The sequence below is a fragment of the Sitophilus oryzae genome, unplaced genomic scaffold, assembly GCF_002938485.1.
Source record: "Sitophilus oryzae breed Bouriz unplaced genomic scaffold, Soryzae_2.0 scaffold_1430_pilon_pilon, whole genome shotgun sequence".
Taxonomy (NCBI): domain Eukaryota; kingdom Metazoa; phylum Arthropoda; class Insecta; order Coleoptera; family Curculionidae; genus Sitophilus; species Sitophilus oryzae.
Window position 1 is genome coordinate 1,589,863 of NW_022146094.1, and position 16,698 is coordinate 1,606,560.

Sequence of the window (16,698 nt, forward strand, 5' to 3'; positions counted from 1 at the left end):
ATGAATTAGCAAAGAAAATTTACTAGCTTCAGAAAAACTATCAATAATAATCCTACCTAAAATATTAAGTACTAATTATTACCTTATATTAAGTTTCTAAATGTTATTTAGTATAAATACAGGCAGATATAACTTTTCTGTTTTACAGCTTCCTAAATTCTATTTAGATTATTTTATAAAAGATTTATTGCACACGTATTCTTCGATTGTATAAATCTTTAAGAAAAATCATATCATATGCACTATACTATGAGAAATATTCTTCAGAAAATTGATTGACTAAAATTTATTCACTTATATATGGTTTTTATTTCTAAAATACTATATACATCAAACTATTTTAGTCTGAAAATGATTTATTTTAATACAACTGTAAACATTAAATCCGTAAAAAAGAACTATTTATAGCAACAGAAAGTATAAAAAAGCAAACAGAAAGAAACGGAAAGTTTAACAAAAAAAAGGTGGCTTTGAATTTTTTTGTTGATCTTGCGCTTCTACCGGCCGTTTTTAGATGGTCGGATTTTTCCAAAAATACCGGGAAATTCGTAGGAAAATGGTCGAACTTACCCTTTCTAGGAGTCCAACTATACACTACACATGATTTCCGAGCACAATATAAGAGGAAAAGGCACTTTTCCCTAACAAATCTGGAGACGCGACCGACATAGATGTTACATCGCCAACGGTCCGACTAAAAATGGCGAAAATTGACCGAAACGACCAATAATATTGAGTTTTGGCGCTCGGTTCCCGATTTTTGACGCTAGAGGGAGCGCCAACTTGCGCTTTTCTTTTGTTTTACCGATGGAAAATTATGTAATTTTATGACTTAAATTTCAATTTTAAATGAAAAATTAGCAATATAACGCTCCATTGGAGACAAAACTACTACCAGGGAAATGTGGCCACGTGTTTTCCGAATAAAATGATACCAAACAATAAACGAATAAAGCAAAATTCACAAAGATATCGCATTTTAATTACCCCATTGTCCTTAATTTTTAATATCATAAAAATTAGATTTTTGCAATAAAAAAGATTTTGCAGCTTTAAAATAGTTAAGGAATTATAGATTATCATTAAATATAGTTAATTAAGCAGTTTCAGACCTATTAAACCCATATAAATTAAAATAGAATTCAAAAATATTGTGGCGGTTCGGTAGCCTTCAGAATCTACAATTAATATAACTTTGTTGTTCGATATTTTCCGTAATAATGTAATATTTAGTTAAACAGAGACTTATTACATATATAAATTATAAAACAAGGCAGTTATATTCCTTTTTATAACTTATACAAGACATTTTCTAAGTCAATGTAATGGCCAAGATTTTTTGCTTTTATTTCACCAATTTTGCTTTGAAATCAATAAAAAAAACCTCATTTAACGTGATTCTGTGCTGCACAAATTATGTATTTGTAGTTTTTAATCAATTTCCAAGCCCCAAAACAAGAAAATATAACTTCTACAAGACATTTATTTTTATTTCACTAATTTTGCGTTAAAATCAATAAAAAACCCATTTAACAAGATTATGTGCCCTACGAATTATGTTTTTGTAGATTTTTATCAAATTCCAACTCCCAAAACAACATAAGAGTAAACAAGAATTGGTTGCCTCTTCGATACAAAATTTGTTCGATGAAAGCTTCGAGCACTATATGTATAACCAGGATGTTTTCTACATATAGTCTAAAAAAACTACAGGGTATGATTGCTTTTTGGTATGATTTTTTTTTTGTATCATGATCTTTACCCATACCTTTACCCAACTTTACCTAATTATTTATTTAGTAAAAAAGGGTAAAAATAAGAATTTAAATAAATCTAATTTTATCACTTTTCCATAGAGGTCATTACATTGAACTTGTATTTTGGGTTGCCTAAGCTTGAATGGTGGATGTTGAAAAGTTAAAAGAAACGTCAAACTGGTTTAAAAAAATTGTTAAATATTTTCTCTTGTATTTTAGAGAGGGATCGAGGTCAAGTGATAATAAAATAACAATTATTAAAAATGGTGCTTTCTCGTCTGGTAGGCAGTCGCCTAAATGCGAGTGCCAACGCGCTGTTCAAGCTGCACAAAGACCATTTAATTCTGAAAGCCACAATGGTATGTTATGTCATCAAAATTTTCCATTTTCTCCATTAAACCTTATGATGTCGTGTTTGAAACCTTCCCATTTCTTGTAGGCCGATTTTAGAATTGAAAAGGACACTTTCGGCGAACTGAAAGTGCCTTCTGATAGATATTATGGGGCTCAAACAGTCCGTTCAACTATCAACTTTGCCATTGGTGGTGAATACGAACGAATGCCGGTATGTAACTACATTTTTATCACCAAAATTAGAGCTTAATTTAGATATATTTATTAGTACCCGGTTATAACAGCCATGGGGATATTAAAGAAAGCCGCTGCTGAGGTTAATAAAGACTATGGTCTTGATCCTAAAATTTCAGAGGCTATATCGAAGGCTTGTGACGAAGTGATCTCTGGCAAACTGTACTGTGATCATTTTCCATTGGTTATTTGGCAAACTGGGTCAGGAACTCAGACGAACATGAATTCAAATGAGGTAAGAAGTAATTTTAAATGGCTTATAACTTGTTTGGTGATAAATGTTATAATAATTTTGTTTAAATTAGATATAAACTATTTATCTTTTTAATACCGGGTTTAAGATGTGAAATATAATGTATAGTATTATAAAACTTGGACGTTTTTGCTACAAAAATGTGTGTTTGATTTTAATTTCAGATGTAAACACGCAAAGCTAATAATTGTGAAATAGTTTTGTTTGTAACAATCATGAAATATATCAATAAACGATTTTGTAAAATTAGATTATTTTGTGTAACTGTGGAAAAATTATATTTTTAAAAGTCACTTTATAAGAAAGTAATATATAATATATCCATATTTTTTTTAAAAAAAATTTAACAATATTTTCATGTTTTTTCCAATTTTTTCTAAAACGGTATGGAAAATTGGAAAAGTATAACCATTTTAGAACAAGCAAAAATTTTTATGATAAATGCATTTCTCTCAAAATACCAATAATAAAAAAGTTTTTCCTCTTGTGTAGATAATCCGGGGACATACTGTATAATTCATTTTTATTTTTATTTAAAGAATATTCTCATCGTTTCAGGTGATCAGTAATAGGGCCATCGAGATTCTCGGCGGGAAATTGGGCTCAAAGACGCCAGTTCACCCCAACGATCACGTGAACAAAAGCCAGAGCAGCAACGATACATTCCCCACTGCCATGCACATTGCCGTTGCCATGGAGATTGAACACACCCTAATGCCAGGTTTTTATAATTTATTAACCAGTGTCATTAAATTAGAAGATTTGTCTTGTAACTTTTAGCCCAATCAGTAGACAGATTCGAATTTATTTTTTTTTCTTTTAAAATATGTAGTTTACAGTGTCTTCACGTGGTAAAAATTATAAATTCTTTTTCAAATTTTAATTTAGCGACATTTGGTTTGGTTTCCGTTTGTGTCCGTTTTTTCTTCAATGAGGGACGAATCAATATTATTTTTTGATGCACACTAAAAAATACAACTCTGTAAATATAACTGGATAAAGCTGTGTTTTCTTATAGTATATTTATCTACTATGGTTTTTACTGATTGGCTCTATTATTTTGTATTGTAGGACTGACTATGTTGGCGGAATCTCTTGATAAGAAAGCTAAGGAATTTTGCGATATCATCAAAATTGGCAGGACTCACACTCAGGACGCTGTGCCCCTCACATTGGGCCAGGAATTCAGCGCATACGTCACTCAAGTTCGCTTTGGCATCGAAAGGTAAAGATTTTAAATAGGATATACAGGGCGTCACTAAAAATATTCAACGGTAATAAAAAAAGAGATACACACGTTTAAAACATATTTTAATTATTACAGAATTTAAATTAGTTATAAAAGTATAATTGTGTGACAAAAATTAGCTAGATGAAATTAAATGCTCCCTTTCTTAAAATATTTTCATGTTAAGAGGCATTTGTGGAGCACACTGCATTCACCTGTTAATGGAATCATATCAATTCTCTGATAGGATCAAAGTTTCCATTTTAGCAAATTTCTTAGTATTTTTTGTTTTAACTGACACAAAAATGATAACTAGTTGTTAAAGTTGAACTAATTTGACAACTATGTTGAAGTAACGTCAGGCATATCACAGGCACCTAGATTTTATCAAAATAATAAAGATCTAGTGACACTAAATCATAAAAATGAAAATATTTGGGAAATTTTTTTATGGATAGGCAACCTTAATAGTATATTCAAGAGACTGGAATTTCCCATTGAATAATATACTGAGTGATTCGTTAAAGTAAAAAAACTTGCTTTTAAAGGTAACCAATGTTCAATATTTATTTTGTCTCACCCTGTATTAATTTTTCGGGACAAGTTTTAATTTGATTTAACGTACAATGGTTATTTTAACTACATATTAGGCTTTACCGGGTAAATTCCAATTTAGATAGCTTTTATTGAGATTTAAAACTTGTTCTTCATTTTTAGAAAGTCTTAACTATGTCAAAAAACCTGCATTTTAATCATATGCTTCTCTAATGAAACTAACCTTTATTTTTCCCCTAGAATCCGAAAATCAATTAATATATAGGGTGTTCTATTACAAAACACATAACTTTGATGGGTAAATTTTTTGGAGACGCCCTATATAATTTTAAAATTGCCTTTAATTAACCTACATATGCTCACAAAATGTAATTTCAATACAAACTGTTGTCCTCCGCGTCGTATGTGTGGCGCCACCTTGTATAATATCTTTTTTTTATTCCTCTAGGGTTAAAACTACCCTTCCTCGTTTATACATGCTGGCCTTGGGCGGTACGGCTGTGGGTACCGGTTTGAACACAAGGAAGGGGTTCGCCGAAAAATGCGCCGCCAAAATATCCCAACTTACAGGGTTGCCATTCGTGACAGCTCCAAACAAGTTCGAAGCTTTGGCGGCCCACGACTCGCTGGTTGAAGTCTCTGGAGCCCTAAACGTTATAGCTGCGTCATTGATGAAGATCGCCAACGATATCAGGTAAAATTTAATAGAAGATACACCGGTTGATGCATTATTTCTATGCGGCATTGCCGGATTTTGCATCAAAATTTCAAACCACATAAGTTGGCGTTTACGAAAAATGCATCTAGGGTTGGAACTTTATTTTTCAGAATTAATTATTCATTTTACTACAGCTGTAATAGATTAGATTCAGCTTACGAGCCCTAACAACTATATGTTGGGACAAGGTCTTTTTTTGCAATAAAAATAGTAATTTGTTAAGACGACTCAATTTATTTTGTTTATTATTCTAAATTCAAACATTACAATATGATCTAGACAATTTTACTATATTTTTATAACTTTGCAAACAAATCGCTTTTGATAATAGCTTATTTTGCCAAAATCAAGCCAAATTTGCTGACAACTATATATTGGGGCAGCACAACAAGAAATTTGTTTAATACGGAGTTACATCACCCTTCGCCTTAACAACTGCCTGAACTCTTAATGGCATTGTATTTACCAAAGATTGGCACATTTGAGGAGAAAGATTATCCCAAATTTCCTGCAGTTTTGTCCGCAAATCAAAAATTGTTCGTTGAGGGTGGTTTCTTAAATATTGCTTCATTTTATGCCACACAGTTTCTATAACATTGAGGTCCGGACTACTTGCAGGATAGGATAGAACTTTTATATTATTATTACCCGACCAATTTTTAGTTGATTTTGCTGAATGGCACGATGCTCCATCTTGTTGAAAAATATAGTCTTCATTTGGGAACAATTCTTGAGCACTAGGCAAAGGTGAGGTCTCAAGTATATGTTGATATTTTTGGGCGTTAACAGTGCCATCTATAAAATTTAATTTGCCCAAACCTCTTGCTGACATGCAACCCCAAGCCATAATCCCCTTAGAAAATTTAACAACCCTCTTTAAGCCATCTTTATGAAAGGCTTCTGCTTTATTTCGTATTATTCTTTTTCGATGATCTCCAACGCAACATCAAATTTAGACTCATCGCTAAATATGACCTTATTCCAATCATTTTGTGTCCACGATAATTTAGATTTTGCCCAATAGTAGCGATTTTTCTTTTGAATTTCTGTCAGTAGCGGTTTTTCTTTGGCCTAAATAAGAATTTGTATCAATAATCTTCAGGTAATTGATTAGCCACACAAAATAAAGTGTACCTTGTAAAACCCCAGACCGCATTTATGGATATATTTTCGGCAACATTCTTTTGATACATTTAATCCAGTTAGAGTATTCCATTTAACTGTTACTTCGCGAAGAGTATTTCTCGCAGACTTGAAAATTTTTACTAAATTTCGTAAATCTCTCTGAGATACAACTTTTGGCCTTCCCGAACTTTTACCTCTAACGCCTACACTGGCAGATTCGACGTATTTTTTTATTATATTAAATACCGTAGTTTTTGGAATACTTAAATCATCAGAAATTTTTCGAATTGTTTTTCCCGTACTGTATTGACGAATGATAATTCGCGTAGTTTTTGATTTGTAGCTTTTCCACGGACCATTACATTGGATTAAATTAACAAAATTGAAAATTAAAAAAAATAAAATTACTTACAGTAAGTCTCACTACTCAAAGTATCGAGTCACTTACAAGCTGTCAATGCTGAAGTAAACAGTTTGCGACATTTGTGACGTTTATAGCAAAGCCGCCTATGATATTAATTATTTAAAAATACTTGTCCCAACATTTAATTGTCAGGCAAATTTGTCCTTTTATGAACAAAATCCGCTACTGTAAATATGGATTGATTTACAAATTCATAAAAATATTGTCAAGTTGTTTAGGATATATGGCTATGTTTATATTTAAAAAATTAAACATATATTTTTCAGTCATTTTGAAAAAGCAGGGCAATAATTCCAAAATATGACCTTGTCCCAACATATAGTTGTTAGCGCTCGTAGATATATTATCTTCATTTCAGTAGTATACATGAAAGTTTTTAAAATAGATTATTTCTTCTAGTTTATTTAAAGCTAAGATACATAAGTCGAAATTTTAAGAATCGCCTGATAATCTGATAATGATCGCTATAATCGCCTTAATCATACTTTTGTCATTTTTTATTGCAGATTCCTAGCTTCCGGTCCGCGTTGCGGCTTGGGCGAACTCGCCCTCCCCGAAAACGAACCGGGAAGCTCCATCATGCCGGGCAAAGTGAACCCCACCCAGTGCGAGGCCGTTACCATGGTAGCCGCCCAGGTAATGGGCAACCACGTGGCCACGACCATAGGCGGCTCCAACGGCCACTTCGAGCTCAACGTTTTCAAGCCCATGATGGTGGCCAACGTGCTCAGATCCATCAGACTCATCGGCGATAGTTCCAAGAGCTTCAGCGTTAATTGTGTGGATGGCATCGTGGCCAACAGAGATAGAATCGAGAAGCTTTTGCACGAGAGTCTCATGCTGGTGACAGCTCTGAATCCGCATATCGGTTACGATAAGGCTGCTCAGATTGCCAAGACGGCTCACAAGGAGAAATCCACCTTGAAAGAGACGGCTATTAAGTTGGGAATTTTGACTGAGGAACAGTTCAAGGAGTGGGTGAAGCCCGAAGAGATGTTGGGGCCGAAGTGAATTATTTTTTAAATGGTTAATTTAATTTTTTAAAGTGTATTATATTATTATTGTTATGTTGTTAACGAATTAATAAAAAGACGAATTTTTATTTTTATTTCTTTTCGTTTATTGTTCTCTAAATTATTTTTTACTACGTTCTCGCATTGACTTTCGTTTATTAATATACAAGGAAATATTTTTTCAAAATCGAAAAAAGTAACAAAAAACATTCCCGAGTTTATAACTCCAAGCATTTACAGGGTGAATTGCAAGCGTCGCCTCTTGTTATTTATATAAATACTTATTTTATGTCGGGATTGAGCAGTGAGATATTCGGTTTGTTCTCACAGCGTGTTCGCAACATGTTTGTGACTTCTTCCAAACCGGTGTTAATGCGCACGTCTCAAATAATGCAGTTTCTTGTCGATTTCAAACTGTCTGTGCGAACAGCGAATCATGAGCGAATCCCCTACTCTTCTTTTTTGATCTAATAATACCACTAATTGTAACTCCTACCAGAGACAAAAAAATTTTCGGCAAAAATGAACATTTTGCACCAAAAAATATTGTTTTTCTCCTGACGATTTATCGATTTATTGATTTATCGATTTATTGATATATTGATTTGTCGATTTATTAATTTATCGATTTATTGATTTATTGATTTATCGATTTATTAATTTATTGAGATATCGATTTATTGATTTATCTATTTATTGATTTATCGATTTATTAATTTATTGCTTTATCGATTTATTGATTTATTAATTTATTGATTTATCAATTTATTGATTTACCGATTTGTTGATCTATCGATTTATTAAGTTATTGATTTATCGATTTATTAATTTATTGATTTATCGATTTATTGATTTATTATTTTATTGATTTATCGATTTATTGAATTATCGATTTATTGATTTATCGATTTATTGATCTATCGATTTATTAAGTTATTGATTTATTGATTTATCGATTTATGTAAAAAATGTATGTTTAGAAAAATTATTAATTTAGAAAATTCGATTTATTAATTTATTGATTTATCGATTTATTAATTTATTGATTTATCGATTTATTGATTTATCGATTTATGGATTTATCAATTTATTGATTTACCGATTTAACGATTTATTGATTTATCGATTTATTGACTTATCGATTTATTGATTTATCGATTTTTGATTTATCGATTTAATAATTGATTGATTTATCGATTTACTTAGTTATTGATTTATCAATTTATTGATTTATCGATTTATGTAAAAAATGTATGTTTAGAAAAATTATTATTAATTTAGAAAATTCGATTTATCGATTTATTAATTTATTGATTTATCGATTTATCGATTTATTAATTTATTGAGATATCGATTTATTGATTTATTGATTGATTTATTTATTGATTTATCGTTTTTTGATTTATGGATTTATCGATTTATTAATTTATTGATTTATCGATATATGTATTTATCGATTGATTAATTTATTGATTTATGGATTTATTGGTTTATGGATTTATTGATTTATTGATTAATCGATTTATTGGTTTATCGATTTATGTAAAAAATGTATGTTTAGAAAAATTATTAATTTAGAAAATTCGATTTATTAATTTATTGATTTATCGATTTATTAATTTATTGATTTATCGATTTTTGATTTATTGATTTATGGATTTATCAATTTATTAATTTATTGATTTATCAATATATGTATTTATCGATTGATTAATTTATTGATTTATGGATTTATTGGTTTATGGATTTATTGATTAATCGATTTATTGGTTTATCGATTTATGTAAAAAATGTATGTTTAGAAAAATTATTAATTTAGAAAATTCGATTTATTAATTTATTGATTTATCGATTTATTAATTTATTGATTTATCGATTTATTGATTTATCGATTTATGGATTTATCAATTTATTGATTTACCGATTTAACGATTTATTGATTTATCGATTTATTGACTTATCGATTTATTGATTTATCGATTTTTGATTTATCGATTTAATAATTGATTGATTTATCGATTTACTTAGTTATTGATTTATCAATTTATTGATTTATCGATTTATGTAAAAAATGTATGTTTAGAAAAATTATTATTAATTTAGAAAATTCGATTTATCGATTTATTAATTTATTGATTTATCGATTTATTGATTTATCGATTTATTAATTTATTGAGATATCGATTTATTGATTTATCGATTTATCTATTTATTGATTTATCGATTTATGTAAAATATGGATTTATTGGTTTATTAATTTATCGATTTATTGATTTATTGATTGATTAATTTATTGATTTATCGTTTTTTGATTTATTGATTTATGGACTTATCGATTTATTAATTAATTGATATATCGATATATGTATTTATCGATTGATTAATTTATTGATTTATGGATTTATTGGTTTATGGATTTATTGATTTATTGATTAATCGATTTATCGGTTTATCGATTTATGTAAAAAATGTATGTTTCGAAAAATTATTAATTTAGAAAATTCGATTTATTAATTTATTGATTTATCGATTTATTAATTTATTGATTTATCGATTTATTGATTTATCGATTTATGGATTTATCAATTTATTGATTTACCGATTTAACGATTTATTGATTTATCGATTTATTGACTTATCGATTTATTGATTTATTGATTTATCGATTTTTCATTTATCGATTTATTGATTTATCGATTTATTTAGTTATTGATTTATCAATTTATTGATTTATCGATTTATGTAAAAAATGTATGTTTAGAAAAATTATTATTAATTTAGAAAATTCGATTTATCGATTTATTAATTTATTGATTTATCGATTTATTGATTTATCGATTTATTGTCGATTTATTAATTTATTGAGATATCGATTTATTGATTTATCTATTTATTGATTTATCGATTTATGTAAAATATGGATTTATTGGTTTATTAATTTATCGATTTATTGATTGATTAATTTATTGATTTATCGTTTTTTGATTTATTGATTTATGGATTTATCGATTTATTAATTTATTGATTTATCGATTTATTAATTTATTGATTTATCGATTTATCGATTTATTGATTTATCGATTTATTAATTTATTGAGATATCGATTTATTGATTTATCGATTTATCTATTTATTGATTTATCGATTTATGTAAAATATGGATTTATTGGTTTATTAATTTATCGATTTATTGATTTATTGATTGATTAATTTATTGATTTATCGTTTTTTGATTTATTGATTTATGGATTTATCGATTTATTAATTTATTGATTTATAGATATATGTATTTATCGATTGATTATTTTATTGATTTATTGGTTTATGGATTTATTGATTTATTGATTAATCGATTTATTGGTTTATCGATTTATGTAAAAAATGTATGTTTAGAAAAATTATTAATTTAGAAAATTCGATTTATTAATTTATTGATTTATCGATTTATTAATTTATTGATTTATCGATTTATGGATTTATCAATTTATTGATTTACCGATTTAACGATTTATTGATTTATCGATTTATTGACTTATCGATTTATTGATTTATTGATTTATCGATTTTTGATTTATCGATTTATCGATTTATTTAGTTATTGATTTATCAATTTATTGATTTATCGATTTATGTAAAAAATGTATGTTTAGAAAAATTATTATTAATTTAGAAAATTCGATTTATCGATTTATTAATTTATTGATTTATCGATTTATTGATTTATCGATTTATTAATTTATTGAGATATCGATTTATTGATTTATCTATTTATTGATTTATCGATTTATGTAAAATATAGATTTATTGGTTTATTAATTTATCGATTTATTGATTGATTAATTTATTGATTTATCGTTTTTTTGATTTATTGATTTATGGATTTATCGATTTATTGATTTATCGATTTATTTAGTTATTGATATATCAATTTATTGATTTATCGATTTATGTAAAAAATGTATGTTTAGAAAAATTATTATTAATTTAGAAAATTCGATTTATCGATTTATTAATTTATTGATTTATCGATTTATTGATTTATCGATTTATTAATTTATTGAGATATCGATTTATCGATTTATTGATTTATCGATTTATGTAAAATATGGATTTATTGGTTTATTAATTTATTGATTGATTAATTTATTGATTTATCGTTTTTTGATTTATTGATTTATCGATTTATTAATTTATTGATTTATCGATATATGTATTTATCGATTGATTAATTTATTGATTTATGGATTTATTGGTTTATGGATTTATTGATTTATTGATTAATCGATTTATTGGTTTATCGATTTATGTAAAAAATGTATGTTCAGAAAAATTATTAATTTAGAAAATTCGATTTATTAATTTATTGATTTATCGATTTATTAATTTATTGATTTATCGATTTATTGATTTATCGATTTATGGATTTATCAATTTATTGATTTACCGATTTATTGATTTATTGTCTTATCGATTTATTGATTTTTGATTTATCGATTTATTAATTTATTGATTTATCGATTTATTTAGTTATTGATTTATCAATTTATTGATTTATCGATTTTTGTAAAAAATGTATGTTTAGAAAAATTATTATTAATTTAGAAAATTCGATTTATCGATTTATCAATTTATTGATTTATCGATTTATTAATTTATTGAGATATCGATTTATTGATTTATCTATTTAAAGATTTATCGATTTATGTAAAATATGGATTTATTGGTTTATTAATTTATAGATTTATTGATTGATTAATTTATTGATTTATCGTTTTTTGATTTATGGATTTATCGATTTATTAATTTATTGATTTATCGATATATGTATTTATCGATTGATTAATTTATGGATTTATTGGTTTATGGATTTATTGATTAATCGATTTATTGATTTATCGATTTATGTAAAAAATGTATGTTTAGAAGAATTATTATTAATTTAGAACAATCAATTTATTCATTTATGGATTTATTGGTTTATTGATTTATCGATTTATTGATATATCAATTTATTGATTTATCGATTTATCAATTTATTGATTGATCGATTTATTGATTTATGGATTTATCGATAATGTATGATAATATGTATATATATGTAATATATACATATTAATTTATTATTTTTGTCATAATTAAATGACTTTTTTCTTTTTGTTCAGGATCAAACAGTATTCTACTATGCATACTTTGGTTTAATAAAACTCATTTATTATTAAGTACCATACGATCGAAAAAAAAACGGCGTCAGCGATGGCTATGAAATGACGATTGCTGTAATTTTATATGGAAAATTATATGGGGGAATGTCATCGATCGTCATTTCCAAGCCAACTGGACGCCGTTTTTTTTTTCGATCATACGGTATTATTTATTTACATATTATTATATTTAATGAACAAAGAGTAACGTAAAAAGTATATCCAAGGTCTTGATGGCCATGCTGATGTCTATGTTGAGGTAAATAAATCTTCTGACTACCCTTCTGAAAGGTCTTGGGCCTTGGGTCTGCAAAAAAAATAAAAAAAAATAATTAATTGTTCACTAACAAGCTTGATTACTATTGACAGGGTACATAAAATATTATGAGAGAAATCTTCGTAACACAGAGAACTTTTTTTAATAGTAATACAAAGTAAGTAAAAAAAGCATAGGTAAGTTAGCTGTATCTATAATTGACAATTTTTTTATTATTACGGAGGCAGGAACCTTTGGTATTACAACAGCAGAATAAAACACTAATAATAATAAACTACTAATTAAAAAAGTGTTAAAAAATACAAATTAAAAAACCATATAAGTAACTCTATATACACGTTAAGTTATAATGCTCTGGACTCGATGTTACTCAGGAAAATTAATTGAAGAAAATGCTAGAAAAACTAGAAATTAATTATGTGGATAAGTCAGTTTTTTTTGAAAAAATGGCAAATGCGCCAGGAACTAGTTGGAAATTAGTCATTATTCCGAGATTTTTAAGTGTTCTATTCTGTGTTTAAATTATATTTAAACACAGAAATCAAACCAGGAGAATCAGCAAAATTATGGCAATTCAGGGCATATGATTGAGGACATGAAAATGAAACCATCAAAACTAAGTCAGTGCAAGAAATTACACAAGCAAAATAATAATATAATGGTCATATATTAATATTTCTTGTTTCTAGACTAAGATATAACCAATTTTTAACATTTTTTTTGTATATAATAGATTTAGCTCTTTTAAAGATTTTAATATTAGCTGTCTTTTTATCTTTCAGTAAAAATATATTTACCCGAAGGAAATAACATTTTAGATATAAGCCCTGATGCATTGTTCATAATATTCATCAAAAGGATAAATGTACTGCCCTGGAACTGTATACATCTATTGAAATGTTGTACAAAATCTGTAAAAAAGAAATAAATAATATTACATTTAATTGTGTTTATTTTTTTGTTTCATATTAATATTAAAAATATCTTAAGAATATGGTTAGTCTGTTAATGTATAAAATAAAATTACTTTAAATTGAATAATAAAAAAGCATTTTGTAAACCAGAATAATGGCCAAATATCAGACGTATAGAAGGGGTGATGCAGGTCTCATCTTTTATAGGTGGTCTTTACGTGCTGAGTGTGTATTATTAATTACGCTCCTAAAAAAGAAAATTATAATTAAAGCGTTATATTAAAACAATGTAAATTTGTTAACTAAAATATGATGACAGAAAAACAGTTCTTTTTTCTGAAAGTATAATAATTGTAATTGTAGAAAACAGTGGGTCCCTTTAGGTATACTAACACTGACGTATATATTCTAAAAGACGTAGAAAATACTTGTTTGCCTGTACAAATGTACACCTAAAAATTACGCTTAGGAATAAACATCTTTTAACTCTACCAAGAAAAACAGGCCGAAAAAATACCAATTGTTTCTAAATTTAAAGCAATAATCTAAATAAATTTATAGAGACCATCAAGAAATGTATCTATATTTCCATATACTCGATTTTGAAAAAGAAAATTATGAAAATTGGAAGAATATCTAAGCTTGAAATATTTGAAAATAAAAAAACAAGCAAAATAATGGGTACTTACATTTTAGGTGATTAAAGAGGCGTTAGTGAACAGAATAAGGTTTAAATAGTGCACAGAAAAACTACTTTTTCTACCAAAAATTGTAAAAACTTGCTGCTAACAACGGAAAATGTAGCCCTGCCATGATCATTTTTTGCTGCTTAAAGAACGCTCAGAACGCTGTGTCCAAAAGAAATTGTTTATTCTACTGAAATAAAGTGTGTATTAGTTGTTTATTAGATTTATCATGAGTTTGTAACAATTCAGTGCGTTTTCTACTTACAAAAATAAGATTTATAGATTATTTTTGTAAATAATAACAATCTTGACAACATTTTAGTTCAAAATTTTCTCATTTTTTTTTATAATGGCGCCACAGGCGTTCTTCTTCTTTTTCTTATTTTAGGGCTTAAAAGAACGGTAACCACAGAGTAAAGTAATGTTCTTCTTCTTTTCTAAACTTATGGTCCTAAGCATGGGCAACCACAGATTTAACAAAGATTCTTCTTTAGATTGTATAGTTCTGGCAGCTTAGACCGTAAAATCAAACAAGAAGAAGATTCTTCTCTCTTTATTTTTAAATGGCTTGAATACATAGGGGTCATCCGGCCAATGTCCAAAAAAAAATCAAAAAGACAGAGATCAAATAATAATCTATGGTTAATTATTAGACAAAGACAACAAAAAATTAACAAGGACAACAAAATTAAATAAATAAAATACATTTAAATAAAAAATTATAAAAAATTCTTTCCCACATTTTTTCAAAGCTGTGCAAATCAGAAAACATCTGCCAGACTTACAACATTTTCAGTACAAAAGAGATAAAACGAAATAAACAGGCAATTTGAAAATTTAAAAGTGTATTTTTATTACAATTTATAATAAATTATAATACAAACAATATTGGTATATAGCTTACAAGTTAAGCAATGGTTTAAACGAGAGACACATTTAAAACGATATTTTTTTAAGTATGCGAGTTATTCCCTTTTGGTTTCACCTTTCTCCTAATTTAAGCTACAAAAAACCTACGCGAAAAGGTCAAAAAGGAATCGCAATTTTGTTTTATTTTTTGAATCGTAATAACGAAAAAATAAATTAATTATTATGCGTGCATTTACATTAACAACGGATCCGATGAGAATGTTTTTGTGAGAGCGAGAGTCCTAGATCTCGTATACAGGGTGGTCCACTCCAGAAGTTCAGGTGGTTTCAAAAATAGTCGAATTTTTTTTTAAACTTATTCAAAAATTCTGCTACTAATAAGTGGTTCACCCTGTAGAGAACGAGATCTAGAATGGTAAGTGTATATTTGAATGATCAGAAGTCACAATAAAACCTAAACAAAGATCAATTTTTCCGGGGTGGGGGGGATATAATAACTATTTTATATAAAAGATATTTACACAACAAAAAGAAAAAAAATAGAAAACAACTTGAAAACTATTCAACAATAACTCGCGCGCGATCTAAATATAAACAAGGCTACATTTTTTATCATATATATTTACAAAACGATGAGCATTACATTTTATTATGACCTCTCTCTTTTAAATATAAAAAAACACGAAAAAATCGAAGAACAAATTCAAGTTTTTGTTTGGGTAATTTCCGTTGTTTTATTTACAAAAAATATCGTCTAGACAGCCTAAGCGTGACGTCAGAAATGTCTCAAAAAATCGCTATACAGGGTCACACATTTTAATTCTAATAATGATGAAAATAACCTTCAAAACATTCTAAATTAAAAATTTGAAAAAAAAACGGCGTCACAGTGACCTTTGAAATTTAAGTTATTAATTTAGAATTAAGAAACAATGCGAAAAATCTGTCCCAATCAACGCTGATCTTATTATGATCCCGTATATTTAAATTTATACCGAAAATAATAAATATAAGTAAACTTACCTAAGACTGAAGAAAAATGGCGTCGCAGTAACCGATCACAATGCATAATAATCGAAGATAAACACC

General features: G+C 27.4%; 1 protein-coding gene and 1 long non-coding RNA gene across 2 annotated transcripts; one reads left to right on the forward strand and one right to left on the reverse strand.

The window, feature by feature from the left end:
• Positions 1 to 1,900: 1,900 nt before the first annotated feature.
• Positions 1,901 to 7,756, forward strand: LOC115876294 (fumarate hydratase, mitochondrial-like). The gene is made up of 7 exons (XM_030892019.1): positions 1,901 to 2,116; positions 2,197 to 2,322; positions 2,380 to 2,580; positions 3,157 to 3,319; positions 3,670 to 3,823; positions 4,830 to 5,075; positions 7,155 to 7,756. Exons 1-7 carry the CDS (start codon positions 2,021 to 2,023, stop codon positions 7,657 to 7,659), a joined length of 1,491 nt encoding a protein of 496 aa, XP_030747879.1. The 5' UTR covers positions 1,901 to 2,020; the 3' UTR covers positions 7,660 to 7,756.
• Positions 7,757 to 12,945: 5,189 nt separating this feature from the next.
• On the reverse strand, positions 12,946 to 15,072 carry LOC115876334. The gene is made up of 5 exons (XR_004049129.1): positions 15,005 to 15,072; positions 14,743 to 14,926; positions 14,167 to 14,300; positions 13,937 to 14,050; positions 12,946 to 13,169 (listed from the first exon to the last, which is right to left on the reverse strand). It is a non-coding gene; the product is annotated as an uncharacterized LOC115876334 (long non-coding RNA).
• Between the last annotated feature and the right edge of the window lie 1,626 nt (positions 15,073 to 16,698).

Coding starts and splice junctions, on each gene's coding strand:
- LOC115876294 (XM_030892019.1), top strand. CDS start 2,021: ATGGTGCTTTCTCGTCTGGTAGGCAGTCGCCTAAATGCGAGTGCCAAC. Junction 2,581..3,156: donor CGAACATGAATTCAAATGAG/GTAAGAAGTAAT, acceptor TCATCGTTTCAG/GTGATCAGTAATAGGGCCAT. Junction 3,824..4,829: donor GTTCGCTTTGGCATCGAAAG/GTAAAGATTTTA, acceptor TTATTCCTCTAG/GGTTAAAACTACCCTTCCTC.